General features: G+C 53.4%; 1 protein-coding gene across 6 annotated transcripts in view; it reads left to right on the forward strand.

The window, feature by feature from the left end:
• The window catches only part of MGLL (monoglyceride lipase), a 250,014-nt gene that overhangs the window by 220,028 nt on the left and 3,388 nt on the right, over positions 1 to 26,598 (forward strand). For 5 of the 6 annotated variants that reach the window (XM_030307544.1, XM_030307545.1, XM_030307546.1 and 2 more), the window contains 2 exons: positions 8,766 to 8,855; positions 23,335 to 23,550. In XM_030307544.1, coding sequence (XP_030163404.1) covers positions 8,766 to 8,855; positions 23,335 to 23,550 — 306 coding nt within the window. The remainder of the gene's footprint in view (positions 1 to 8,765; positions 8,856 to 23,334; positions 23,551 to 26,598) is intronic. The other variant, XM_030307543.1, reaches the window with a different exon arrangement.

Raw genomic sequence — 26,598 nt, forward strand, 5'->3', positions numbered from 1 at the left:
TCCGGGGTTGTCCATTCTCCATCTAGGATGGTTCCCCACGGAAGAAAATAGGCGTGTTCTGCCGTGCATGTTTTCCCCTTAGAGACATGCTGGAGAGCGTGGGGCTTTCCGGATACAGTGCACATGGGGGTCATGGTAGCAGGACCCGGAGGTGGGCCACAAGGCTTCCTCTCAGAGTCACTGGCGGAGGTGGAACTTCTGGGCGAGGCCACCGCCGTGACCTCTCCGAGCCCTGTGCTAATAGATCACCTTGTCACATCAGGAGCCAGCCATCCCTGGGGGGTGCTGGTCTCCTCTTATTAACCGAGACAAATTGGATTTCTTGTTGCCCCCAGACCTAAGGACACATCCTCCCCACCATGAAATCTGTTGCTGCCCCTGGGTCTTGGGCAATTTTGCCTGACGGACTCTGTGATTCATTTGCCTACCCGCCCCCAGATGACTTGATTATCCCGCACACATCTAGTCTTGTCTGACAACCTTCCTGAAAGAGTTTAGGAGAATCTCTGTTTAAAATTTAAACATTGTTAGAATATCACATTCATACACTTCAAACTTTGAAAGATGAGGCTATGCAGCAAGCAGTCTCCCGGCCCAGGGGAGGCAGACAGCCCGAGTGTCCATCTCTGCCCACGCACCCTCCATTCGTTCCTGTGTTTCACACAGATGAGAATACACCTCTCTGTGCTTTCTGTCGGCTTTGTTCTTTTGGTTTGCTTTTTTGTTTTTGTGGGTTTGGATTTAATTTGGTTGTTTTACTTAGCGATACCTGTGTGGCTCCTTCCCCGTCAGGTTTAAGGAGAAGAGCTCAGGATAGGTCCTGGGTTGGGTGAGGTCTGTGTGTTCTAACAAGTTCTCAGACACCACCCCACCTGAGAAGACTGAGGCAGAGGAGCGGGCTTCCCAGGGCCAAGTCCTGGCCTCATGCCTTCTCTCCCAGAGCTCAGCCCGTGGACTGTTCCAAGGATTTATTTGATGGCACCAAACTCCTGCTGGAGAGATTCGCAAAAGCATCAAAGCAGGCAGCATGAGGCATCCGAGTCTTTGAGTATAGACAGGCATGTGGAAGATGACAGCCCCACCCCCTGGAATGTAAGAGCACTGGATCCCCCTGCCAGATACCCCCCCACACACACACTGGACCCTGCACACATCTGGGTCTTACCTCTGTGTTCCCTTTTCAACAAGCTGGGGTATATTTAGCCTGGAGAACAGACAAGGAGGACAGAGGCTTCTGGCCCCCAAACACTGTCTGTGTTTAGAATGTGGTTGCATAAGGGAAGTAACAGCGGGAGAAATTTGGACACAACATCCAGTGTATCAGAATGAGTCTCGGCTGCTTATGAGGCCATTTCATGGGGACCGGCTCCATGTCCCAGACCCTGGGGGCATTAGGGCTGGAGTCGTTCCTGGGTATAGAGGTGAAACCCTTGACTGCCCAGCTAGTACGGTGTGTGAGCTAGAGTTGGACGTCCTCACTTGGCCTTGCCCTGGGATAGCAGGCAGCAACGTGGGACAGATCACAGAGCCACTCCCTTCTCTGGGAGCGGGGGACACCCCAAATCCCCCTGGGCAGTGCCTAGGGTCAGGACAGGGGCTCAGCCTGCCAGGAGGGTAATCTTGTAAATGATCTTCTCTGCTTCTTGCCTGGACGCTGTCCCTTGGGGTCCAGGGTCAGGGATGCAGGAACCGGCCCAGTGCTTCCAGATGCTTCTACTCCCTGTCAGCCAGGGCACCTGGCCAAGTAGAGAGAAGAGGGCCGCTATGAACCTTGCACACGGTGCATGATTCGTATTGTCTCATTTCCTTTCTGTCACCACCCAGTAAGGAGAGAAAACCATTCCCAATTTACAGACAAGGAAACGAGGCCAATTGTCTTGCTCAAGGTCAGCTTGTGCCCCAGCTCAGGCCAGAGAGCAAAGCAGGATGCTCCCTTTACCCCGAAACATGCCTAAGTTCAGCTTCCCTTGACTTTAGCCCAGTTCTCATCTGTTTTTAGTCACTAGGCTCCAAAAGGCCCTTGGGGGAGTGGAGGGACTGGGGATGGAGGGGAAAAGGGTAGGAGCATGGGAAATTGCCACTCTTTCAAACGTATTTAAAGTTAGATCCAGGGACCAGGACTTAAACTGTGGTCATGAACTGGCCCATGAATCTGGCAGCTACGAGGCACCTTGGGGAATTGTTACCTCTCTCCTGTAGGTGCCTGCGCCTGTCGTAGCTGGGGTTCAGACTTCTAAAATATTTTTTTAACGTTTATTTATTTTTGAGACAGAGAGAGACAGAGCATGAACAGGGGAGGGTCAGAGAGAGAGGGAAACACAGCATCTGAAACAGGCTCCAGGCTCTAAACTGTCAGCACAGAGCCTGCTGCGGGGCTCGAACTCACGGACCATGAGATCATGACCTGAGCCAAAGTTGGATGCTTAACCGACTGAGCCATGGGGTTCAGACGTCTAAACACTTGGCATTCAAGGAATGAGTCATCTCCCCCCCACATCTCTGGGGAGCCCCTGCTATGTGTCAGGCATTGGGCATTCAGCAGTGAACAGGTACTCGATCCTCCCCAGCTTGGCCTGCAGAAAAGGCACAGGGCACTTTCTAGTCTTGGCAGGTCTGACGGTGCACTCCCTCCACCAAGAAATTCTGGGCCGACCCTTGCATGGGTGTCACCCTCACAAAAGACCTGGAGTTTTGGCCCTTTTTGCACAGGTCAACTTGCTGGAGCCACTTCAGAAGATAGTGATTACAATTCCCTCCCTCATGTCAAGTCTTTCATGGGCAGAAGCTTAAAAATGATCTTAGGGAGCCATTAAATCCTTTTGGATCAATAAAGGCATTTGTGCAAATCACTACTATTTAAAGTGATGGGCACTGCACTTAATCCAGGAATGCCCCAAGGGCATGTCAAGGCCCAGTGACACGCTCTGGTCCCTCACTCATCAGGAGATGGGCCTCACTTCTGGGAGAGTTGTCCTTTTTTGTGGGTGCACTAACGGGGTTCTGGCCGTGACCGTGATGCCTGTGGCAAAGCTGCCAGTCACATACTTTTCCCGAAGTCTTCATTCGGAACAGCATCTGTAAGTGCTCTCTCTTCAGTCAACCAGCAAGGATTTGTTGAGCTTCTCCTGGGGCCAGAAAGCAGTGGGGCAGTTAGAGTTGAGCCCTGTGGGAACCAGGTTTTGGGTAACCCCCACAGCAGCCCTTAGAACTTTGTTTCATTGTCCCCATTTGAGAAATGAGGAAGCTGAGGACCACAGACTTTCTTGGTGATTCAGAACCAGAGTTCGAATCCAAATTTGCCTGGCTTCCAGTCTCCTGTTTCCAGGGCTGGGGTCTAGTAACTTTGTACCCATTATCTGTAGGTCCCGCCCCCCCCCCCCCCAGTTATCCTCTGGTGATGAGACTTGGGGTCCCTGCTAAACCAGCACCACTGGGGGCTCTAAGGTGGCACAAACCTGACTTCACCTGCGAGGGTCATTTTGTGTGTGTGTGGGGGCGGTCTCACATCAAGGGAGGCCGTCTACAGTTGCCCCTCCCCTGAGCTGGATCCGAGGCTCTCTCCACACTCCCGCAGGATTATCCGAAGAGCGTGGTCGAAATGGCAACGAGAGTGGTATTCTCTTCGATTTCAACTTCTTATTGGGTGAGCCGCACCCCTCCCCAGCACCTCTGTCGGCTTCCTTTGCCTACCCTTGGAAGCAGGTGTGGGGCTCTCCCGGCTGACGGTGGAGGCTTAGGGAGCTCATGGTGGGAAGCAGCAGCAGCCTGGACAAAGTTGATCCTCAGGGAGTGGGGTCTCTCAGGCTCTTTCCACCCCGACTGTCCTTACTCCGTGACCCTCCCTTACCTCATACGCCCTGCTCAGCCCTCCTGGCTTCCTGCATCGCCACAATCAACCTGCTGCCCCTGCTTATTAGTTCTTTCTGCCCCACCTCACACTTTCCTCCCCCCATTAGCCATTAGGCTAATGAAATAAACAACCCCTAAAAGAACAGCAGGGAAAGGGCATACCTTTTGCAACTGTTCAAAGCATCCTGCCCCTGCATCCTTCTCGGATGCCAGGGGCAGGGGTGGGGGGAGGAAGAGGCTAAAGCACCTGATTCTTTTGGTTTTTGTGGGTTTTTTTAAGCCATAGTATTGTCATCAAAAGATCTGCCTCTACCCAGTTTCGTCTTGTTAGAAATGTGGTTTGGAAGTTACCACGCAGCTTTAGAAAAAGAGCTGAGGGTCAGGGCCGTCCACACATCTCTGTCTTTCATCACAGCTCCTTCGAAAGGGCAGCGTACCTTTCAGAGACGTCTGTGTGGCACCCCCAACCCTGTCCTAACTGGGAGAAGACAAGAACACTTTCTCGACTCTGGCTGCATGCTGGAATCACCCAGGGAACTTAAAACACACACACACACACACACACACACACACACACACACACACACACACATAATTATTGACGCCAGGGCCCCACCTGCCAGCTTCCCAACCTCAGGGCACACAAGAACACCCTGGGGTCCGGTAAAAATGCAGACCTTGATCCGACAGGCCAGAGTCTCCAGGAGCTGTTGGTGCTGCTGGTCTGAGGACCACGCGTAGAGCAGGGAGGCCATGGAAAATCAGGAAGGGATAGGGCCGGATGGGGGCATCGCGCCTGCTACCAGTACGCTAATGGTACGGAAGGAACAGAGGGTTCAATCAAAGGTGCTACCTTCCTGGGAAAGCACGGTGCCACAAGTCACTTCAAGGGAATCCCTGAAGTCAAGTCTCCCTCCCTGAGCCTGCCCTTTGAATAGTGTGTCTGGCCCAGGCCTCTCCGCGGACTCTCCCTGGTGTCAACTCACACCCAGGGCTTAGCACTCTCTCCACACCAAGCCCCTGCAGGGCTGAACAGAGAAAGGGTGGCAATATCTGTACCCTGTGTTCCTGGAGGTGTCTGCCCCCTCATCTGGGTCTGTGACCGAATCCCCGGTCCTCCTTGCTCCAGCACCAGTGTCTTCCATGGCACTCTACCCCGGGAGCTTTGTTGTCATGAGCTGGTCCTTTTAGGCGCATTGGTCCATCCTGAGCCCACCAGCTCCAGCGCCCTCAGAGCGGCAAGAGGGGCCGCTGCCCTGGGAGTCCTGGTGGAGGGAAGCATACGGCTAGACAGTCCAGTGGCCCAGCCTCCTCCAGTCCTGAGCCACGATACCATCATCCTGGCCGTGTCTCCCCGGCTTGTTCTTTTGGCGATCACGCCTTGGGCAGCTACAGGAGGAGGCGGCCTCCCCAGCATTTGGCTTATGGTACTCTGATGGGGGAGGAGCAGCGGCCAGCTGATCTGCCCTTAACTCTTTACTTTCCTCCAGAGACCAAACCCTGGCATTGTCCATTTTGTGCAAAGCAAATACTTCCCCAGAAATGGCCTTCCTCTTTTTTGTGTTTTTTTTTTTTTTCCCCCTACAACTCTGTTTTCCTAAAAGCTCTCTTTTGCTGCAGAAAGCCCTGTTAGGAGAAAGACAAGTGCTCGCTCGGAGAGAGGACTGTCATCCTCTCCTGAGATAGAGTCCCTCCTGGCCCTCTTGTCCTCAGCCTTGTGAACCCAAAGCAAGGATGCTTCGAACCAGAGCCCTGCCTTTTCTGACCCTTGTCAAGCCTAAACTGTCAGCATCTTGTGCTGGAAATAAGGATCTTGGCATTTTGGAGTATAAATATTTTGGTTTAAGAGGCACCAGTGGATGGGGCACCTGGTGGCTCAGCCAGTTGAGCGTCTGACTCTTGATTTCGGCTCGAGTCGTGGTCTCGTGGTTGTGAGATCGAGCCCAGCATTGGGCTCCACGCTGGCAGCACAGAGCCTGCTTGGGACTCTCTCTCTCTCTCTCTCTCTCTCTCTCTCTCTCTCTCTCTCTCCCCACTCCTCCCCCACTCTCTCTCTCTCTCTCTCTCAAAATAAATGAACTTAAAAAAAAAAAGCACCAGTGGCAGGAGCACAGATTCAAAGATAAAGGTAAGTCTGTGTCTCCACCAATGGCTGGCATCTGTGTGCCCAGGTCCATGCAGAATCAGGTGACGGGCCACAAAGCATAAATTGTTGGCAAATGAGGAAGCTGGTGGTGGGCTTAGGAGCATTAGAATGTGTTTTGTGCAGTCTCTGTCCTTCACTTCTGTTGCAGGGTGGGTGCCAAGGTGCTGTGCCCCTGGCCACTGGCCATCTTCCTCGGGTAGGAAACCGAATGGCAGAAAACCAGAGGTGTCTTTGAGAAGGCTGGGCCAGACCGCACAGGCACCCAGGCCAGACGTGCCTGGCCACTCCTAGGTGTGGCAGGGTCACACACGGTCAACTGTCAGCCATCCTGTCCATTCAGGGAGCTGCGTCAAGGGTCACCGAGGACAGCAAAACATCTAGACGCCAGTTCTGCAAACTCTGGGAGGCACATTAAGTTCCGCCCTAATAATGTGGCCTTTGGGCCACTACTGCTGGAGGAAATAAGTCCTGGCAAGTCTACCCTTCCAAAGCACCAGGAGCCCAGTGAACACAGCCCATCACCTCCCTGCCTGTGGCAGTCACCCCTTATCTGCTGTGGTTTCTGTGCATTGAAACATGTATTTAACCTTTGAAAGCACAGATCCCAGCTCCTGAATTTAGATTCCCTGAGGGACCTCCAGTTCCTGGAGTTCATAGGCATTGGGTTCGTGTTTAGAAACACCCAAACTCTCTCCTTCCTCAGAGCCCCCAGAGCTCTGTCCAAGCCCTCCTGGTCCTGTGCGTGTCCATGGAGCTGACCCACAGCCCCACCTATCTCTTGACCCCGCCCAACGGGTCATGTCCATCCCATGAGGCTACAGACTGTGTGGCTGAGCAATTACCCAGGGCTCCCAGTTGGATTTCCTTGTATCGCTACACTAGACTGTCACAAGTCGGCTCAGGGCTTGGCCTAGTGCCTGGCATGTGGATGGCGGTCAGTTGACATGCACGGGGTTTGCTGGCCTGGACAGCAGGCGTGGGGTGCAGGGAGCCAGGCTGGTCTTGGAGGCAGCAAGCTGCCATCCTTGCCTGAAACGCAGAGAGCTGAGCGTGTGGATTTCACAGTAGCGTCACGCACCCGGACTCCTTCAGGACCAGAGCCCTTTTTGCTTCTGTGCCTGATCCCTGGCCGTCTGACAGACCGTGTGAGGTTATATCCTGCTTGTACAGCCTGAGGACATAGGATGTTTTAATCCTTTTTTTTTTAAGGTTTTATTTATTTTGAGATAGGGAGCGTGAGTGGGGGAGGGACAGAGAGAGAAGGGGGAGAGAGAATCCCAAGGAGGCTCCACGCGGTCAGCGCAGAGCCCGACGAGGGGCTCGATCTCAGGAGCTGTGAGATCATGACCTGAGCGGAAGTCGGATGCTCAACCGACGGAGCCACCCAGGCGCCCCCATAGGACGTTTTGTAGTTCTGAGTGTTAAGGGGGTTGAGGAGCACAGCACCCGTGTCGGCACAGGGAGTCTCAGTGGCCGCTGTTTGGGGTCATGCACAGGCAAGGTTAGACCACCAGTTACATTTGTACAGACAGAGATAGAATAATGAAGGGCAGGGACATGAAAGGAAAGAGTGGTCTGGCTCAGGCCCTCACCCCCATCCCAGCTGACCGCGTGGTGTGGGGCTTAGCCTGTTTCCTTATCTGTTAAATGAGGATGAACCCTGACCTCATGGCGTCTGTCAGGATTGAAAGACCGAGCGCCTAGAGCTGTGTGCCACACACCAAAGATTGCCACTCGGCAGATATTAGCGCCCTTGCCCTCATCGAGGGCACAAAGGGCCATCGCTCCTTAGCTCCGTGACGTGTGCCTTCGACACAGACCGAGAATTCGCCACTCGCCACCTTCCCTGCCGTCCTGATTTCAGCGTTTCACAGCTCGCTTGTGGGATCGCACCTGTCACCCCTGAGTGTCTGTGCGCCACGCAGAAATGAGAACGGCCCCCCTCTCTCTGCAGGCAGACATGTGACATCAGGCTCACACTGTTCCTGGGTGAACACCAGATCCTGCAGGAGAGATGGGGTGGGGAGGGAGGATTGTACCCGCATTGGGGTCAAGTTCAGGGAGCATGGATTAAGCACCTACTGTGTGCCTGGTGCTTCTGCACACAGTGGTCCTCTGGGGGGAGCACCATTAGCAGCTAAGGAAACAGAGGGTCTGTGATGTTCAGATCTCGTGCCTGAGTGCACAAGACAGCACAGCCAGGGATCAGATCGGGTCTCTTTCCCTCTGCCATGCTTCTCCTAATCAGGCTGGTTAGCCATTTCTGTTTCCCTCCGGGAGAAGCCAAGGCAGTCAACAGATTCTTTCTGATCAGAGCAGTTTCCTCCAGGGCCTTCTGAGCTATCCTGCCTCACAGGTGATCTGGGTGATTCTGCTCCTGCTTTATATTTTTAGGATCCCCAGAGAAGGGACTCACGCAGAAGAACTCAGCTAGGCAGCTCCTGCAAAGAATTCAAAATTACAACGGGTGGATGACTGGGGAGGGCGACCGCACAGGATCCGGAGCAGGCAAAAATTAGACACGGCGTTCCTACCGTCAGCCATGGTGGCCCGCCTCCCGCCCTGCTCACCCACGGCGGATCCGAGCCAGACTAACTAGAGGCTGGCTGAATCAGAGCAGGGGCAGTCCTAGGGTGTTGAGCCTTGGGAAGCGAACCTGGCTGATGTTCAGCTTGGGCGTCACTTTCCTTAATTTATCATAAACTGTCCCGTGGGCAGAGCTGGGCACGGATCCCGCTGAGCTCACACCCTTGTTTTCCTTTCCCGCCAGGTCTTTGCTGCGAAAGTTCTCAACCTTGTCCTGCCAAACATGTCCCTGGGCCCAATCGACTCCAGCATGCTCTCTCGGAATAAGACGGAGGTAAGAGTGTTTCTGAAAACCTGGGGGGAGCCGAGGCTGGGGAGGGACTGAAGGCAGCAGCCCCTGGTTGGAAAAGCTGCGTTCTAGATCTGTCCGTGGCTTTCTGCCACCCTGTCACTGAGGCCCTTCATGAAATGATGGGGATATAGAGATGCGGGAGGTGCCATGTGGCATCAGGACTGGGTGGGAAAGGACAGGTGCTAGGGATACCTGAGCTATGCCCTGGACATAAGGAGCAAACCGGATGAAGTTGCGTGAATCAGCCAGGGCTCTTGTGGCTGCAAGTGACAGAAACCCAAAGCAAAGTGATTCAAGCAAAAAGAGGGATTTATTGATGAATGGAACTAAAGGCTTTCAGGCATGGCTGGATCCAGGGGCTCAGAAGTCTTGTTCACCGTCTGTGGCTCCCCAGCTCTTATATCCCCTAGTTTGGCTTCATTCCCAGGCAAACTTTCCCCAGGTGGAAGCAGAGGGGGCCACCAGCAGCTTTCCTAAGCAACTGCAGCAGAAAGATAGACCGTTGCAAAGCCAACAAACGTGTCAGGGCTGATTGTTATTGGCTGACTGTCCAGCAAAAGGGGTGGGTCAACCCCACCCAACTTCACGGACTCCGCACAGAGAAGGGCAATTTCTGGGGGGCCAATTGGGATGATGGTAGCAGATTGGATTCAGGCCAGGCCAAAAGTCATACGTCTGTGTGTTGGGAGGTGGGAGCTGGTGCAGGAGCTGAAGGGGGTTCAAGAGGAAGAGGGTTCCTGGTAGAGGTCACCGTGCCAGTAAAGTCCTCATTTGAAGGGAGGGCAGCCCATTTACTGTGGTTCAGCCACAACACAGAGGGCAGCAGGTGAGCAGCAAGGGGTAAACTGAGGTCAGATCATAAGGCACGTCGTGAACCCCTTCTCATGGGGGCCAACGCCCTGCCCGAAACACGTCACAGCCCCCCCAAGCAGGGCTGTGCTACTATTTTTAAAAGCAAAACCCGCCGAAAGAAGCCCAGGAAGAAAAGGTAAGGTGGCCTTGAGAGACAGGGGCTGGGGGTTATGCCATCTGGTTGACGTCACCACCTCTGGGACCAGGCACCGAGGTCAGCAGGGACAAAAGGTCAAGGTCAACTCACGTGCCTGAGATACCGGGCCAGAGTGTAGTCCAAAACCCCAGAGATTTGGGTTAGTCTATTAAGGTTCAGCGAGCTGGCTCACTTCCCAGGTAGCTAAAGCCCAGCACCTTGCACCCTGCTTTTGATTGGGCCCTTGTGTTGTGTGCCAGGCCGGTGCTATGTGCCCTTCCAGCCGCACGGCAGCCCCATGTTGCAGATGAGCCGACTGGGACTGGGCAGGTCCAGAGGATTTGCCTGGGCCCACCCACTGGAGGGGCTGGCCTGAGAGCTTAGGTGGGTGTGGTCCCCAGCCTGCTCTGTCAGTGGGGGCAAGGACCCCTGTGGCTTATAGCCCGAGGACAGCAGGCAACCCTGGGCATCTGAAAGATACTGGAATTGTCTTCAGGATTAAGCAAATCATTTTACCACTCTTCTGCCTAGTTTCCCCTCTTGCCTTAGGAATTTGAAATCCTGGGATCATCGGCTCCCCGAGGACCCTGGAAAATAGAGCAGGGTGCTGTGGTATTCCAGTGGCTGTTCCTGAGACCTGAGCACCCAGACTCTAGTGTCATTATTAAATGTGACCTGCTGGCCCTCTCAGCCACTCAGAGGGTATGACTAATTGGAAACACTCTGTAATGTGTGGGAGGGAGAACTCTTGATCAAGAGTCTGGCTCCCGGGCCTCTGAGGGCCACCTGTTTATGAATGACACCAGTGAGAGACCCTACGTGGTAGGGATGGGGAGGTACCTGTAGGATGTCATGGGGGTCCCATCCACCCAAGTTATCCACATTCCTTGGAAATTTTTAGTCTAATTTTTAAAATGCACAGTGCCCCCCAAAGCCACATTTTGGGGCCAGATTTGACCCACCAGGATCAAAGAGTATTTGAGTAAAGAAAATAAAATCTAGGGGCGCCTGGGTGGTTCCATCGGTTGGGTGTCCGACTTCGGCCCAGGTCATGATCCCACAGTTCGTGGGTTTAAGCCCTGCGTCGGGCTCTGTGCTGACAGCTCAGAGCCTGGAGCCTGCTTTGAATTCTGTGTCTCCCTCTCTCTCTGCCCCTTCCTTACTCACACTCTATCTCTCTCTGTCTCCCAAAAATAAATAAACATTGAAAAAAAAAGTAAAAAAAAAAAAAAAAAAAAAAAAAAAAAATTTCAAAAGGCCAATCTATATAGTCAAAAGGCACCACCACTTTGGGACCCAGAAACACCAAAGTCAAACTCATGCTGCTTGGTTTAATCCTGATGTGCATGGGTGAGATCAACATTAACCCCATTTCACAGATAAGGAAACTGAGGACATAGGGGTCTAATTTGTCCAAAGTGGCACACCTCACCAGGGCCAGAGCTGAACCCATCTGATTCAGAAGCCCATGCCTGGCTGCTTCCTTCCAGCTACTATTTACAGTCACTAAGTTCTTTTTCCTGTTTTACAGTCACTGGTGCCCACAGCCCGTGTGGGGGGCCACTGCCCTGTGTGCAGGATTCACTTTGTGAGGGGATCCGAGGGGGCAGGGGCTCCTCCATCAGCAGGCATCCCGAATAATGGCTCTGGCTTGAATGTGCATTCTCTAGCAAAACCAATTATCTTTGCCTCTGCTGTGCTAGTACAACAATGAGAGACAGAGAGAAAGAGAGAGAGAGGGGACGCCCCCTTTGACATCTTTGAGATGAAACATCCAGGTGCAAATCCAAATTGTTTATCTTACCACCTGAAGGTACTTGGGCAAAAAAAGGAAGGGAAAAAAAAAAAAGATAACGAAGTGATTCCGAACCCTCTTTGTGATTCCGAACCCTCTTTGTTTAAAAGTGGTAAATTTCGGAGCTTCTATCTCATTTTTGAAATAGTGGAAAATTCCATTGAAGGCCTTACAAAAGCCGTGAGTCGGGTGTGAACGTGGAGCCGGCACCCCTCATTTCTCAGGTTTCTGACCACTCAGACAAGAGAGGTGATTCTTTTTTTTTTTTTTTAAACGTTTTAATTATTTTTGAGACAGAGAGAGACAGAGCTTGAACGGGGGAGGGTCAGAGAGAGAGGGAGACACAGAATCTGAAACAGGCTCCGGGCTCTGAGCTGTCAGCACAGAGCCCGACGCAGGGCTCGAACTCGCGGACCGAGAGATCATAACCTGAGCTGAAGTCGGACGCTTAACTGACTGAGCCACCCAGGTGCCCCAGAGAGAGGTGATTCTTTAGAAACGCGGAAACATTTCCCTGCTGGGAAGCCTCCCAGGAAGGCAGGATGGTGGTCAGCCTGAAAGCTGGACTCCAGTTGGAATAAACAAGGAGCGAGCGGTTCCATTCCTCGGTGCAGAGAACCAGTCCCTCTGCTTGTCGCCACTCAGAGGCTCTCTTTGAACATTCTGCTGAGCCTTAAAAATAGCAACGCCCAGGGGGAAAATGTGTTCAGAAAAGGCACCTCCTCGGATCTAACATCAGGGTGTCTTCAGGCACATCTTTAGCTAAGATATTTCCCATGGAACCCCGCGGCTCTAAAAGCCCCAGAAAGAAAAGAAACGTTGGCCTGACAAGCTTACTATAAAGCAGGACCCGGTGGAAGGAGCCACGGGATCTGGGAAGATTTGGAAGTCTGTCTCTGGGGAAGCAGGCTGGCTCTGTCGTTGGAATGTCAAAAGCACGGTGTTTGTGTGGGTTTTGCCCACCCAGGCCCGTTAGCATGACACCCCTCGCGAACCAACATCCCTCAAGGCCACCAGCCCACGGAGGCACGTTCTCCCAGCGCGTGCAAAGCCTTCTGGGAATGAAGGCCGAAAATGCCTCGTGTTGTCTCGATACTGGCCAGTGCGTGACTGTCGTACCCTTCTTCTGTGTCAGACGCCCTAGCCCTTCTGTCCGGCCACATTTCCCGGAAGTCAGTCTTCTTACCGGTATTTGCATTTGTGGAAACTTGGGCCCAGAGAGGGTGAGTCACTTACCCAAGGACACGCAGCCACTAAGTAAGGGTTTGAGCCCAGATCGCTCTACTCTGAGCCAAGTGCCCTTGGCACTAAATTCCTGAGAACAAAGAAGTTGCCACTTGGACATTTTTTATGTTTGTCTACATGGTTAGCATCCTTGGTCAGAACACTGGAGTGCTGCCATATATATTCATCATTCCGCCCTCAACAGTGGGTTCTTCAGAATGTGATGAATCCCTCCCACTCTGAGAAGCCTTGAATGTTCTAAATAGTTCTCAGGCCAAAGGCACTGGGGCAAGAGGTGAAGAGGGGAGGTGGCCGATGATCTCCTCACACCCTCGAGCCCCCGACCGCCCCCCGCCCCCCGACTGCACAGAGACAGAACGCACCGCTTTTTCTGAGCTCCGTCCTTCAGCCTGTGAACTGGTGGAGACTGGGAAAAAGCAGTGGCTGCAATTCCGAGCATACCCTCAAGGCGGGGCATCCGCTGTTTGTACACAGAGGCCATGTGTCTTCTGAACTAAGTCTGTTTTCTCGCAACGTGCTGGCTGCCCTCGGAGCGCATCCTGGCGAGTTGGCAGTCACGCCGGCAGAGCCAGATGGTGAGATCCAGGCGCCCAGAGAGCTGTGGGGAGTGACCAGCTCTCTTCCTGTCTTTCCTCCAGGTGGGCGCCTCTCCAGACCCCCACCCAGCACTTCAGAGGCGCCCAGCGCTGAGGATGAGGCTCCCCAGCTCTTCTTGTCTGCACGCTTCCCACCCCCGCCCGCAGGGAGGCTGTATCTGCCGTGGCCCTCCGGAAGGCTCCTGCCAGGCCTTGGAAAGCTCGGCCATCCCTGAGGCTTTTGACTAATTGTAACCACAGCTAAAGATAGGCCTCAGCCTCCCACTCTGTCCCCAGGACACAGCCTCCCACAGAAATCCCCTCTGAGAACCGGTTATTAACTTTCCAGTGTGCCCAGTTTGGTCAGCCAATTTTATTTTGTGACTCCCATCACTCCTAGCTTACATTCCCCACAGACGACTTGTCTATTTGAAGCAGCTAAGAATTTACTGGTGCCTTAAAAAAAAACAACCACAAGAGGCCATTAGAATGTCTTTTGGCATGTCTAGCTCCATATGGGGGCAGCCAGCACGGAGCACGACGATGTGACTACCTTGGTCTTGTGCCCTGCCCACGAGGGGTCCGCTGACCTGCCCCCTGCCCCCTCCCCTGCCCCCTCGCATGTTTCTTGCTCACAGCCCTCCTCCCGCTGCGGACTCTCGAAGCCCTGAGCACACAAGCCGGCGGACTTCCTGAAGCCGGTGGACTCTCCAGACTGCCAGGGGTCGTCACAGCTGCCAGCCAGACCCGAGACCTTGACGCGTTCTCCCTGCCCTGCAGCGTCACATCATCCAAGAAGAAAGAAGCCACCAGCTTGGCTGGGTTCCCATGGGAATACCACCTGGGCCAGATGCGCTCAAAGACACCATCGGTCACCTCGAAGCCACCCGGGAGCTAGGATTTGGACCCCCACTTACAGGATCAGAGGGACGTGTGTCTCCTACTGGCAAAGGGAAACCAAAGAACCTGAAAACTGGGATTGTGGGGAAAGGAGCTTTCTCCTCCGATTTTAGTTATGGAGAATTTCAAACCTACAGGAAAGTGGACAATAACAGCACAACACAGTCCCACGTACGCTTCCCCGTGATTCACCAAATGGGAAATGTTACGCCATACTTTTTTCATCTGTGCTTACATATGGAAATAGCAATATGGATGTGTAGTTTAAGTCTTTTCCAATTTATTGCGGTAATATACACGGAAGATAAAACCTACCATCTTTTTTTTTTCAATATATGAAATTCATTGTCCAATTGGTTTCCATACAACACCCAGTGCTCATCCCAAAAGGTGCCCTCCTCAATACCCATCACCCACCCTCCCCTCCCTCCCACCCCCCATCAACCCTCAGTTTGTTCTCAGTTTTTAAGAGTCTCTTATGCTTTGGCTCTCTTCCACTCTAACCGCTTTTTTTTTTTTCCTTCCCCTCCCCCATGGGTTTCTGTTAAGTTTCTCAGGATCCACATGAGAGTGAAACCATATGGTATCTGTCTTTCTCTGTATGGCTTATTTCACTTAGCATCACACTCTCCAGTTCCATCCACGTTGCTACAAAGGGCCATGTTTCATTCTTTCTCATTGCCACGTAGTACTCCATTGTGTATATAAACCACAATTTCTTGATCCATTCATCAGTTGATGGACATTTAGGCTCTTTCCATAATTTGGCTGTTGTTGAGAGTGCTGCTATAAACATTGGGGTACAAGTGCCCCTATGCATCAGTACTCCTGTATCCCTTGGGTAAATTCCTAGCAGTGCTACTGCTGGGTCATAGGGTAGGTCTATTTTTAATTTTTTGAGGAACCTCCACACTGTTTTCCAGACTGGCTGCACCAATTTGCATTCCCACCAACAGTGCAAGAGGGTTCCCGTTTCTCCACATCCTCTCCAACATCTATATCTCCTGACTTGTTCATTTTGGCCACTCTGACTGGCGTGAGGTGATACCTGAGTGTGGTTTTGATTTGTATTTCCCTGATGAGGAGCGACGTTGAGCATCTTTTCATGTGCCTGTTGGCCATCCGGATGTCTTCTTTAGAGAAGTGTCTATTCATGTTTTCTGCCCATTTCTTCACTGGGTTATTTGTTTTTCGGGTGTGGAGTTTGGTGAGCTCTTTATAGATTTTGGATACTAGCCCTTTGTCCGATGTGTCATTTGCAAATGTCTTTTCCCATTCCGTTGGTTGCCTTTTAGTTTTGTTGGTTGTTTCCTTTGCTGCACAGAAGCTTTTTATCTTCATAAGGTCCCAGTAATTCATTTTTTAAAACCTACCATCTTAACCATTTTTAAACGTAGGTCTTGGTGGCCTTAAGCATGCTCACCGTGTTGCACAGTCGTCCCCGCCACCCGTCTCCAAAGCTTCTTCATCTGCCCAAACTGAAACTGTGTCCCGACTAAATAATAACGCTCTGCCCCCCGTCGCCTCCAGCCCCTGGCACCCAGCGTCCCCCTTTCTGTCACTATGAATTGGACTCTTCTAGGGACCTCATACGAGTGTGATCATACAGTATTTGTCCTTTTGTAACCGGCTCATTTCACTGACCCGTGTCCTCAAGGTTCATCCCTGTTGCAGCCTGTGTCAGACTCTCCTTCCTTTAGAAGACTGGATGCTATTCCATGGCATGGATAGACCACATTTTGTTCATGCATCCATCTGTCAACGGACACCCAGGCTGCGTCTACCTCTTGGCTGTTGTGAATGAGACTGCTGTGAACATGCGTGTGCAACTATCTCTTCAAGACCCTGCTTTTGGTACTTTTGGGTTTACACCCAAAAGGGTTTGCATTTCTCTAATGACCAGTGGTGCTGAGCACCTTTTCATGCGTTTACTGGCCATTTGTATATCTTCCTGGGAGAAGTGTCCATTCACGTTACTTTTTCCATTTTTTCAATCAGATGTTTTGGGTGGCATTGTTGTTGCATCGTGGGAGCTCTTTGTATATTCTAGCCATGATCCGTTTGTCAGTATGTGATTTGCAAGTATATTCTCCCATTCTGTGGGTTGCCTTTCTATGTTGATAGTGTTCTTTGATGCACAAAAGGTTTTCATTTTGATGTAGTCCAAATTCCCTACTTTTTTCTTTCGTTGCCTGTGCATCTGGCGTCATGTTCAAGAAGTCATTGCCCAACCCAGGGTGGTGAAGTAGGTACATTGTTTTGGCTGAACCATTTGAAAGTTAAGTTGCAGGCACCCGGGACCCTAAACTCCTCAATACTTCAGTGTGTGTTGCCCAAGAGGAAGGAACCAGAATGAGGACATTCACACATGGCCCCATGCTGTCGTCACGCTTTGGAAAAGTATCAGTAATTCCCTGTCTTCATTCTCTATCTAATCTGCATTTTGGTTTCCTTAGTTGCCACCAACTTTTTAAGACTTGCGGTGACGGGATCTTGCTGTTTGTGACCTGCCGTGACAGAGGTGGTCCTGTAAGATCCCTGTAATTCTTTCTTGTTTCTCTCACTTCGTATTCAATCCCTGGGCCTGTGAAAAGGTGGCTGTGGCCAATGTGACTGCATGGAGAGTACAGCGGCTGCTTTTCCCCTTCTTTTGGTGACCACTCAGGAGCCGTGTCTGGGTTCGGGGTCACAACTCAGGGAGCTCCACTCTGAAGGAGCCGGCAGGGTTGCCTGTCTGATTGTGAAGATCCTCGGCCCTCCAGAAGGAAGCCCCAGAACCTTGTGCTGGGTTTTTGCAATGTTCAGTGATGCTCAGTAATTCATACACTCTTGATTCAGCGGTAACTCATACATGTAGGCTAATCCTGATTCATCCCGTGTCTATCCAGAATGGAACCACAGTGGCCTTATTTCTGATGGTTCTTGTCTGGCTCGAGAATTTCAGCCACCAAGGTTGGGCACGTCCTCCAACAGCCATAGCAGTGACTCGTGCCTCCTGACTTACCTTCAGTCAGCCGAGTTGGGGGGACTTTGTGCCACATCAGGCAAGACCCTCATCTCCCCTCTGCCGTCCTGCAGGTGGCACGTTACGCCAACAGGATTTCATGGAAGCCCCGCTTCGGGCCAGGCCCGGAAATACCCGATGAGCCACCCTGTCTTCTGGGGTCACGGCCACAGGGCAGAAAGGTGGTTCTGGAGAAGGACAAAGAGGCAGGCAGCAGGCTCGGTGGGAAGAGTCCGGACCCAGATCCCCGACTCTGTCTCCTCCTTTGTGCCACAACACGACCTTGGAAACCACACAGTGCCACTGATCCATCTTGGAGCGGGGTGGCAGGGGGGTGGGTTTGGCCGCAGCCTGGTGCCGTGTAGACACCATGCCGATGGGAGCTGTTGTTATCACATCAGCGAAAGTTGTGTCAAAGATACAGGAGCCCTGGAGGGAAGCGCCAGGTTCTCCAACAGTGCCTGGGCGCCTGTCAGTGGGAGGAAACATGTGAACTGGCCCTGAAGAGGGGCCCAGGGTTTGCCAGCAGACAAGAAGAGGGGCATGGGAAGGGGGATTCTGGAAACTGGAAATGTCAGGGGCAGCCCCAGGCTGTAGGTACAGAGGATGCCTGCCCGGAGGAAGGACAGGAACAGTGATGGCTCACAGTGCCCCCAGGGAGGGAGGCCTCCCGGAGCAAGGGGCAGTGAGCTGAGTGTGGGAAGAGAGGAGAGACTCTACAGGCATCCAGGCCCCAGGGACAGCTGGACAAGGCTCAACAAGAGAGGGCGCACGGAGAGGGGAGCTTGCATTGGCCGCGCCAGGCAAGCCTGCTTTCAGCGGGCCGTGTCTTCGGTTCAGGCCGATTCCTATGCTGAGTTCTCATTCGCCCTGAGGATATCCCATGAACCTGGCACTCATGAGAGCTGGCCTTCGTTGGGGGCGGGGGGCGCTCCTCTCCGGTGCCCAGCCCTTCTTTGTGACATGAAGCCTCTGAGCCTGGTGTCATTCCAGCTGTGAACAGCCCCTCTGCCAGCTGTGGGCCAGCGAGCCCGCTGCGGAGTTTCCCAGCTGCCGCCCAGTGTGCACCAGACCCCCAGAGCCTGAGTGCTGCTTCTCAGACGGGGTTAGAGGAAGGCTCACTCATCCATCCATCCATCCATCCATCCATCCATCCATCCAGTGTCTACCAAGGGCCTCCCAGGGCCGGCCCCAAGGGCTGATGCTTGACTGCCGAGCCAGGCGCACGAACACCGGACTGCAGACCCCGGTGCGCGTGGGGCTGGTGGAGGGCCCCTAGCTTGAGAGCCTGGGGAGCCTGATGGAGTGAGGCCTGACCTGAGGCCCGAAAGCAGAACAGACCCTCAAGGAGACAAAGAGCATCCGGCTGGGAAAACACTTGAGACAGGAGATGGAAGCCAACATGCGTAGGACAGGATTTTCCCTCATCCAACTCTCTCCACAACAAATTGCCTCTCCTGCCATTCAAGGCAAAGGTGGGAAATGAAGAGATTGTCTCTGCAAAGGCCTGCCGGTTCGTTTTAGGGTCCCCACGGTTTCATAGCAATCCTTTGGGCAGCGTTGCTACGCACTGTCTCTCCAGTATGCCAGAGAAGGTGAGCTGATTTTCCTGTGAAGGAAATGGATGGATTAACAGAGACCTAAAGAATGGAGGAAGGAGGTGGGAGTCCCAGGATGGGTGGGCTAAAGCTCAGGTGGAAGCATGAGGCTTCCAGAGGAAAAGGAAGGGATTCGAGGGAAAGAGGGTGAAAAAGCTCCAGCTGTAGACACATCTGTAGGTACCTGAGGGGGAGCCTCAGGAGAGGAGGCCTGCTGGGCTGTATGTGTCTGTCATGTGGAATGACACCTGTGTGTCTGTGCCCAGAGGGCACCCCCTTGCCCTTTGGCAGTCCGCGAAGGATCACCTCGTTATCTGTCAGGCCCGGACGTTCCTGGTCCTCACCAGGGATCCAGCCCTTTCTTTTCTGGAAGGGCCACCTCCACAGCTCCTGGCCATCTAAGTGCACAAGACCCACCTTTACTTTCTCTTCTCTAGACAGGTAGCATAGCCCGGTGAGTGGTTCAGAATGCTAATGTGGAGCCCACCTGCCTACCTTCTTATCCTGGCTCCGCCCCTTAATTACTGTGTAACTTTGGGTGAGTCACACCGCCTCTCTGAGCTTCAGGCTCCTCACAGATAGAAGAATAATACCAGTCCCTACAGAGGCTTCCTGAGAAGTTTCGATGAGCAAATACAAGTAGAGCACTTCATGTAGCACCCGGTACAGAGTTAAGGGCTCCGTGTGTTAGTTATTTTTAGTATTATTCTAATTAAAAATGTAATTTTGCATTCCATCACAGAACAGATTTTCAAAAAAATAGGTCAAGAGCTTTGACTGGTGGGGTGGGGCCTAGATTTTGCTCAACCAAAGGTTCAAGAAAAGTCCCAGCTGTGGATTGCAGCTATATTTACTGTGCTTTGGGGCAAAGTCTCTTCCCACAGAGAGACCTTGTGCGGAAGTCAGGAGCCCCAGTTGGCATGTTCCTGGCTGTCCAGTTCAACCTTGCTGACGGCCCTGAGAGCCTCAGAAAACCGTGAAGTACTTGACGATTGCTAAAACACACACAGGAGGCCAGGAACATATTCACAGCTTATGAAACTTACAACCCAAAAGGAATTTCAAGGTCCTCCCTGTGGGGAAACTGAAGCCCAGGAAGGAGAAGGGCCTCGCCCAAGATCACACAGCTAGGAGATGTCAGGGCTGGGTGGCCCTCACTCCTCTGGTCTTTCTTATATTGGTCAGTCAACTACCCCAACCAAGAAGAAGGACTTCAAGTCTCAGCGAGTGGAGGTGTCCCCAGAAGTCAGTCATCTGGAACAAAAATTCAGTCACTTGGTCCCAGATCCACAGCTTCTGTCTGGCAGGTCCCCAGCGGACACTGTCCTCCACTGGCAGGACCAGCTGTGGTCCAACAAATGGAGGGAGCTGGGCGTGAGAGATAGTACCAAAGACTGGATCTTTGTTATGTGTTTTTAATCATACTTTTTATTTGAAGATAACTGTGATTCACACAGACTTGTGACAGATAATACAGAGGGATCCCATGTACCCTTCCTCAGTTCCCCCAGTGATGACATCTTGCAAATCTGTAGGACAGTAACTCAACCAGCATACTGACACTGATACAGTCGAGCCCCAGAATCCCTCCACGTCCGCTTCCCTCCCACCTCATCCCTCCCGAACCACTAATCCGTTCTCTCGTTTTTGTCATTTTGAGAACGTCGTGGAAATGTAATCATACATCTTTTGGGACTGACCTTGTGGTCTCCGGTTTTGAATGGGCTAGTTCTGCAGACCTGTGCTCCAGGCTCGGACCCGGCTGAGGAGGGAGAGCCCTGTCCATTCCTTCCTGGGGATGATAGGACACATTGCTACCCCCAAAGGAGGACTTTGGGCAGATTTAGATCTCAAGCTCTCAGAAAACAAAGGCTGCCATGACTGGGCCAGAATGGTTACTTGGAGGCAGGGTTGGGCCCTCTGAGCCTCAGCTTTCCACATGGCCCTCCTCTTCCTTCTTGGTCCCAGTTCCCCTCTGCCACTCGCCTTCCACCCTGGCCATGGTTTATACCAGGGCCTGCCCTTTCCCCAACACATCTGGTATGTCCTTCCCCAGGCCCGTAATAGATCATTGTGTAAACAGGGCCTACGTGATCCAGACGTGGAAAAAGGAAGCCAAGAGCCAAGAGCAGGAAGCCACTTGATTGTCAGAGCAATTAAACCCAGGAGCAAACTCCTCAAGGGCCTTCACGTGCCCAGGGTGATCTGGGTCAGCAGGGCAAAGTGTCAAGCCGCTTCAGGAGGGGGGTGGTCTAACGGGCTTGGGCCCTGTACTCTCGCAAGGACACAACCAGGGCCCTGGCAGCGTGGAATGGAGTGCTGTCAGCCCGGGACCCGCCAGCCTGCCCAGACCAGACCACAACAACAGGGTTAACAGGAGAGAGGCTTGTTTCCCTGCACAGTGACTTCTCAGGGCTAACGGCATCCATTTTTTTCTCTCTCTTTCCAAGGGGCAGCCCTTGTCCCTGTGGCATCACCTGTCTCTGTACTCCACCCGTGTCTGCCCTGGCAGGTGGGAGGGGCAAGGGTAGGATAAACCTTTCCTTGACCAGAAAGTGCACACTCCCTCCCTACAAGGCTACAAGGGAGGCTGGGAAATGTAGTCTTTATTCTGGGTGGTAGTGTTCCAAACTGCGCATCCAGGGCTCTATAGGGGAAAACAGGAATTGGGTAACTCGTGACAGCCACCTCCTCTGCAAAACAGGGGTAATGAGAGCCATTCCTCATGCAGTGTGTTTACGAAGGTCATGAAGGTTGAATGGGTTGAACGCTCAGGGCCAAACTCGCAGGAGAGTTCAGGAATGAATGTTGGCTACCCTCATTTCTTTTTCCCAAACGAGATCCTGCTCGTGACACCCCGGCCCCACGCTGAGCACAAAGTATGTGTCCGGTCAGAGGTGCTGCAGTTGCCTTTGTATTTGTTGGCATCAGTTTACGACAGACTTTAAGCCCAGGCCTCTCTGGGGGGCCCCACAGCCCTCTCCCCAAACACGCCTCCATGCAGACCCCGAATGCTCTCCCGCTGTGGCCATGCGGTCAAGCCAGAAACTGCCTGTGCCCTGTCCTGGCCAGTCTCTCATCCTCTCAGCCCCCAAGCAGATGGCTTGGCCCTGCAGGAGTCAACACCAGCTCAGCTGCAGGAAGTGGTTAATCCATCTCGCGTGGCTTTTCACAAATGGTCTGGTGTGCCATGCTCAGTCCCCAGCATGGGATCACTCCAGGGATGGCAGGGGCGACCCGAGACAGCCTGTCCCTTCTCGGCCCGGATCCAGGATTCTGGCGGAGGCCCTGTAGGGGGTGGTGAAGAAGGGGAGATGTAGCCCCCACACCTGGAGGGTCAGAGTCAGAGCACAGTGGATTCTCTGGTGGCCTCGCGAGCATCTCTTCCCGGAAGCTTCATCCCTGTGGTTTCTCTGCTCCCTCACCCAGTCCTGACACCACAGGGCACTTCTCCAACTGGCTAAGTACCCACTGGCAAGGATGAGGAAACTGAGCGGAGGGGCGTTGTGGTCTCACACCTTCCCACATGGGCCTCAGAGAGTTCTAGAAACTTGTTACCCAGATTCTGTGGGGCAGATGCCCCACCTCGGGCCAGAGTGAGCAGGCACCCTCAGAGGCAGAGGAGTCCAGCCAGAAGGTAGGGAGAGCAGGACAGGGTGCCAGGGCAGCCCCACCAACGGCTGGGTGGACCTCCACGTCAGACCCGCCTCTAGGCACATCCCGTGAAGGGGCAGATACGGCTGAGGGTGCAGGTATGGTGACAGGCTCCTTGTCAGGGTGGCGGGCGACCTCTGCGGCCCAGACCTGCCCCGGGCCTTGCTTCTCCCGAAGTTGAGGGGGCAGTGCCCTGCCAAGGGCCTTCGGCACCCCTCGCAGCAGCCCCAGGCCTTCCAGCAGAGCCCCTCCTACCCCCACACTCAGCGTGTGCTCCTCACCCACGCCCACCAGGCAGACAGAATTCCAGGTGGACAGACTTAGAAAAAACAGAATCCACGCAGATCAACGCCAAAACCTCTTCGGAGCTACTCCTGACTGAAATCATCAAAGCAAACGATATGATGCTGCTTACATCTTTTTGGTGACAAATCGATGCTTGAAACTGTCCATGGGCACGGGTATGAGTGCGGCATGCAGCGGAGCCTGGAAGGAGGGGCGCCAAAAGTAGTGCAGGTCGGCCTTCTGGAAGGGCTGGCCCTGCTCCTGGCTCTCGCTCGGCACCCACAGCCCAGAGGAGCGGACGTGACCCGAATCAGCCGTTCAGGCCAGAGCAGGAGGAAAGCTCCCAGGAAACAGCCACCTGCCCACCATTTCATAGATCTCTCTCTCTCTCTCTCTCTTTCTCTCTCTTTCCTGCAGGTCGACATTTATAATGCGGACCCCCTCATCTGCCGGGCGGGACTGAAGGTGTGCTTCGGCAACCAGCTGCTCAATGCCGTCACGCGGGTGGAGCGGGCCCTCCCCAAGCTGACCTTGCCCTTCCTGCTGCTCCAGGGCTCTGCCGACCGCCTTTGTGACAGCAAAGGGGCCTACCTGGTCATGGAGTCCTCCAAGAGCCAGGACAAGACACTCAAGGTGAGCAGCTGCCCCCCACGTCCCCAAGACAGAGGGAAGGTGGCGTCCCTTGGGCCCCCCCCGGGGGAACAAGTACCAGGGATGCCAGGCATCTATTAATTCTGAGCAAGTGCGCAAGCCATGAGCTGATTGTTCACATGAACGAGCTTGAGAGGAAGAAGGAGAGAGCACTGAGTTGTCGCAGTCAAGAAGAGAACCGCAACCGGGCGTGGAGCAGAAAGAGGTCTCCCGAGAGAATGCCCTCGGCTTGGCCGCGACAGAGGGCCAAGGGCGTGTGTTCTGCCTGGCCTCCCTACGTGTTGGCCTTACGCACCAGCAGCAACAGCCTCAGCCCGGCTGCCGCCCCCGGGGGCTCTGAGCGCAAAGGTGCAGGAGGCCTGGTGGGATCTGGTCTGCAAGGGAACCCTCAAGAGCGTGTCCCGCAGAGGGGACAGCACCTGTGGTGTAGCCACGTGGCACATCACACCCGATAGACTGCAACGGACTAACTCAGAGCACCTTTCAAGATGGCAGATGTAGTTGTGGGGTTGGGAGGGGCCCATTTTGTTTGCCTGATGGAACCGGGCAGAGCCCCAGGTGGAGGAACACCTACTGTATACCCATCAAGCGACAGCTGACCCTGAAGGTGGCGCTCTGCGGCTGGTTAGGCAGACACACCCTAGGGTGCAGCGCATTGCCCAACAGACGTGTCCTTGACCGTGCCACCACAGCCTGAGCAACCGAGTGCAGGGGCCCTGCGTCCAGGGCCATTTCTTGCTCAGTGTAAGGAGAGCAGGCAAAGTCACACAGAGTCTACACCTACTGAGTGGCGGAGTCGGGATTCAAACTCAGGTCCTCTGACAGAGCCCCTGCCGCTCTCCACCCTGCACCTCGCTAACAAAGACGCTTCCATCCCTGCCAACCATCAAGTGCTCCCCCTGCAGCAGTACGAAGAGCAGACCCCGGCTCACACCAACACCAGATGCAGACTTGTGGATGAAGAACAAGAAGGAGAGCGGGGAGAGGAAAGCTGGCTGTGTTAGTGCCAGAGGGCATGAAAACTCCAGTGGACCTGGCAGCCTGGGTGGGAGCCTCCCGTGTGGCACACCCCAGCCCCAAGAAGACCACTCAGTTATGCATTCACCCCCCTCTCATCCGTGTCTTCTTTAATTCACATACTCATTGGGCACCTACTCTGTGCCAGGCCCGGGGTCCAGACAGGCAGAGTCCGACTCCCATGTGGCCCGCGTCCTAGCCAGATGAGCACTAAGCAGAAACGCAACCAGGATGATGATGCAGGGGGTCAGTGCCAGGGGTGGGCTGGCCGACCAGAGGGACGGTGAAGCCCCTGCTTCAGATGGGGCGCACAGGGAGAGCGGTGGAATAATGTTCTAGAACGAGGGACAGCACACCAAGACCCCAGGTTGGAAAGATCGGGCTGTGTGCAAGCAGCCAGCAGGGGGCGGTGTGAGCCGAGCAAGGGAGTGGTGGCCCGCGTACCCAGAGTCGGGACTTTTTCTCTGGGTTGCATGAAGATTCACCTGAGCATCTGGAGCTGGAGAGTGACATGTGCTGATTTCAGTTCTCCAGGAGTCCTCACAGCTGCCACGTGGAGGCAAGACTGGAGGCCAGAGACAGGCTGGGAGGAAGCAGGGCAAGCCCTGGGCTGTGGGCTTGCACCAGGGAGGAGACACGGCTCCCAGTTGTGAGACACTGGGACAGAGGTGTGGGGAATATCCAGAATTCCATTTTGAGCCACCTGTTAGAGGGTCCCGTTAGAAATTCGGAAAAAGAAAGGAAAGCAGGGTCTCCAAAAGGTGCTCACCACCTGTGCTCATGGGGGCATTCTTCACCACAGCCAAGCAGTAGAAGCAACCCAGACGTCCATCGATGGATGAGCGGATACATCAAATGTGGTCTAGACCAGTGATGGAATATTATTCAGCCTTAAAAAGGAAGGCAGTTCTGACTCATGCTACAACATGATGAACCTTGGGGACATTATGCTCAGTGAAATTAGCCAATTGCAGAAGCAAAAACACCGTATGATTCCACTTTCATGAAGCATCTAAAGGAGTCAAAAACCGTAGAAATAGAAAGTAGAATGGTGGTTGCCCAGAGCCGGGGGAAGGAGGAGAGGGAATTTAATGGGAGTTTCAGTTTCGCAAGGTGAAAAAGTTCTAGAGATCTGTTGCACAACCGTGTGAAAATACTTAACACTCCTGAGCTGTACACTTAAAAATGATGAAGGTGGTAAATTTTATGTGATCTTTTTTGTTTTTTTTTTTACCACGGTTGAAAAAAAAAAAAAAAAGAAATTTGGAGATGTCTATCGGCAGTCCTACAAATAGGCAGTCAGATATACGCATCTAGAGTTCAGAGAGAGATCTGGCTGGAGATTTAATTCCTGAGTCACCAGCACAGGAGTGGTTTTAAAACCACGAGACCGGACAGGGCTACTCCAGGGAAGGACAAGGAGACCCACGGCCACGCCCATGGGCCCTGCCAGCATGCAAAGGTCAGCAGGGCCGTGGGTACAGCCTAGACTGAGAAGGGGCTGGTGGCAAGACAGGAAGAAGACCGTGAGGGTGGAAAGCCGTGCAAACCACAAGAGGAGAGTGTTTCTAGAGAGGTCACACTGGTCAACTTTTGAATGAGCTGAGAAGTCAGATCACACGAGAGCAAAAAGCGTTTCCTGGCTACTGCGAGGGGAAGGTCATGGGAGGGGGTGCCAAGAACACACGCTGAGGGCTGGTGGGAGTGAAAGTCAGGTTGGAATACGCTGAGCACCAGACGGAAGGCAAGGATGTGTAGACAGTGAGTGGAACTCACCCTTTCGAGATGGAGGCCCAGATGGGTCCATAGCTAGAGAGAGAAGTAGAGGCAAGGGAGGGTGTGCGTGAGGAAAGGCATGCTAGAACATGTTGGGACATTTTATTTTTTTTAATTTTTTTTAATGTTTTTTATTTTTGAAGGAGAGAGAGACCGAGTGTGAGGGGGGAGGGGTACAGAGAGAGAGGGAGACACAGAATCTGAAATGGGCTCCAGGCTCTGGGCTGTCAGCACAGA

The sequence above is a fragment of the Lynx canadensis genome, chromosome A2 (assembly GCF_007474595.2).
Source record: "Lynx canadensis isolate LIC74 chromosome A2, mLynCan4.pri.v2, whole genome shotgun sequence".
NCBI classification, from domain to species: domain Eukaryota; kingdom Metazoa; phylum Chordata; class Mammalia; order Carnivora; family Felidae; genus Lynx; species Lynx canadensis.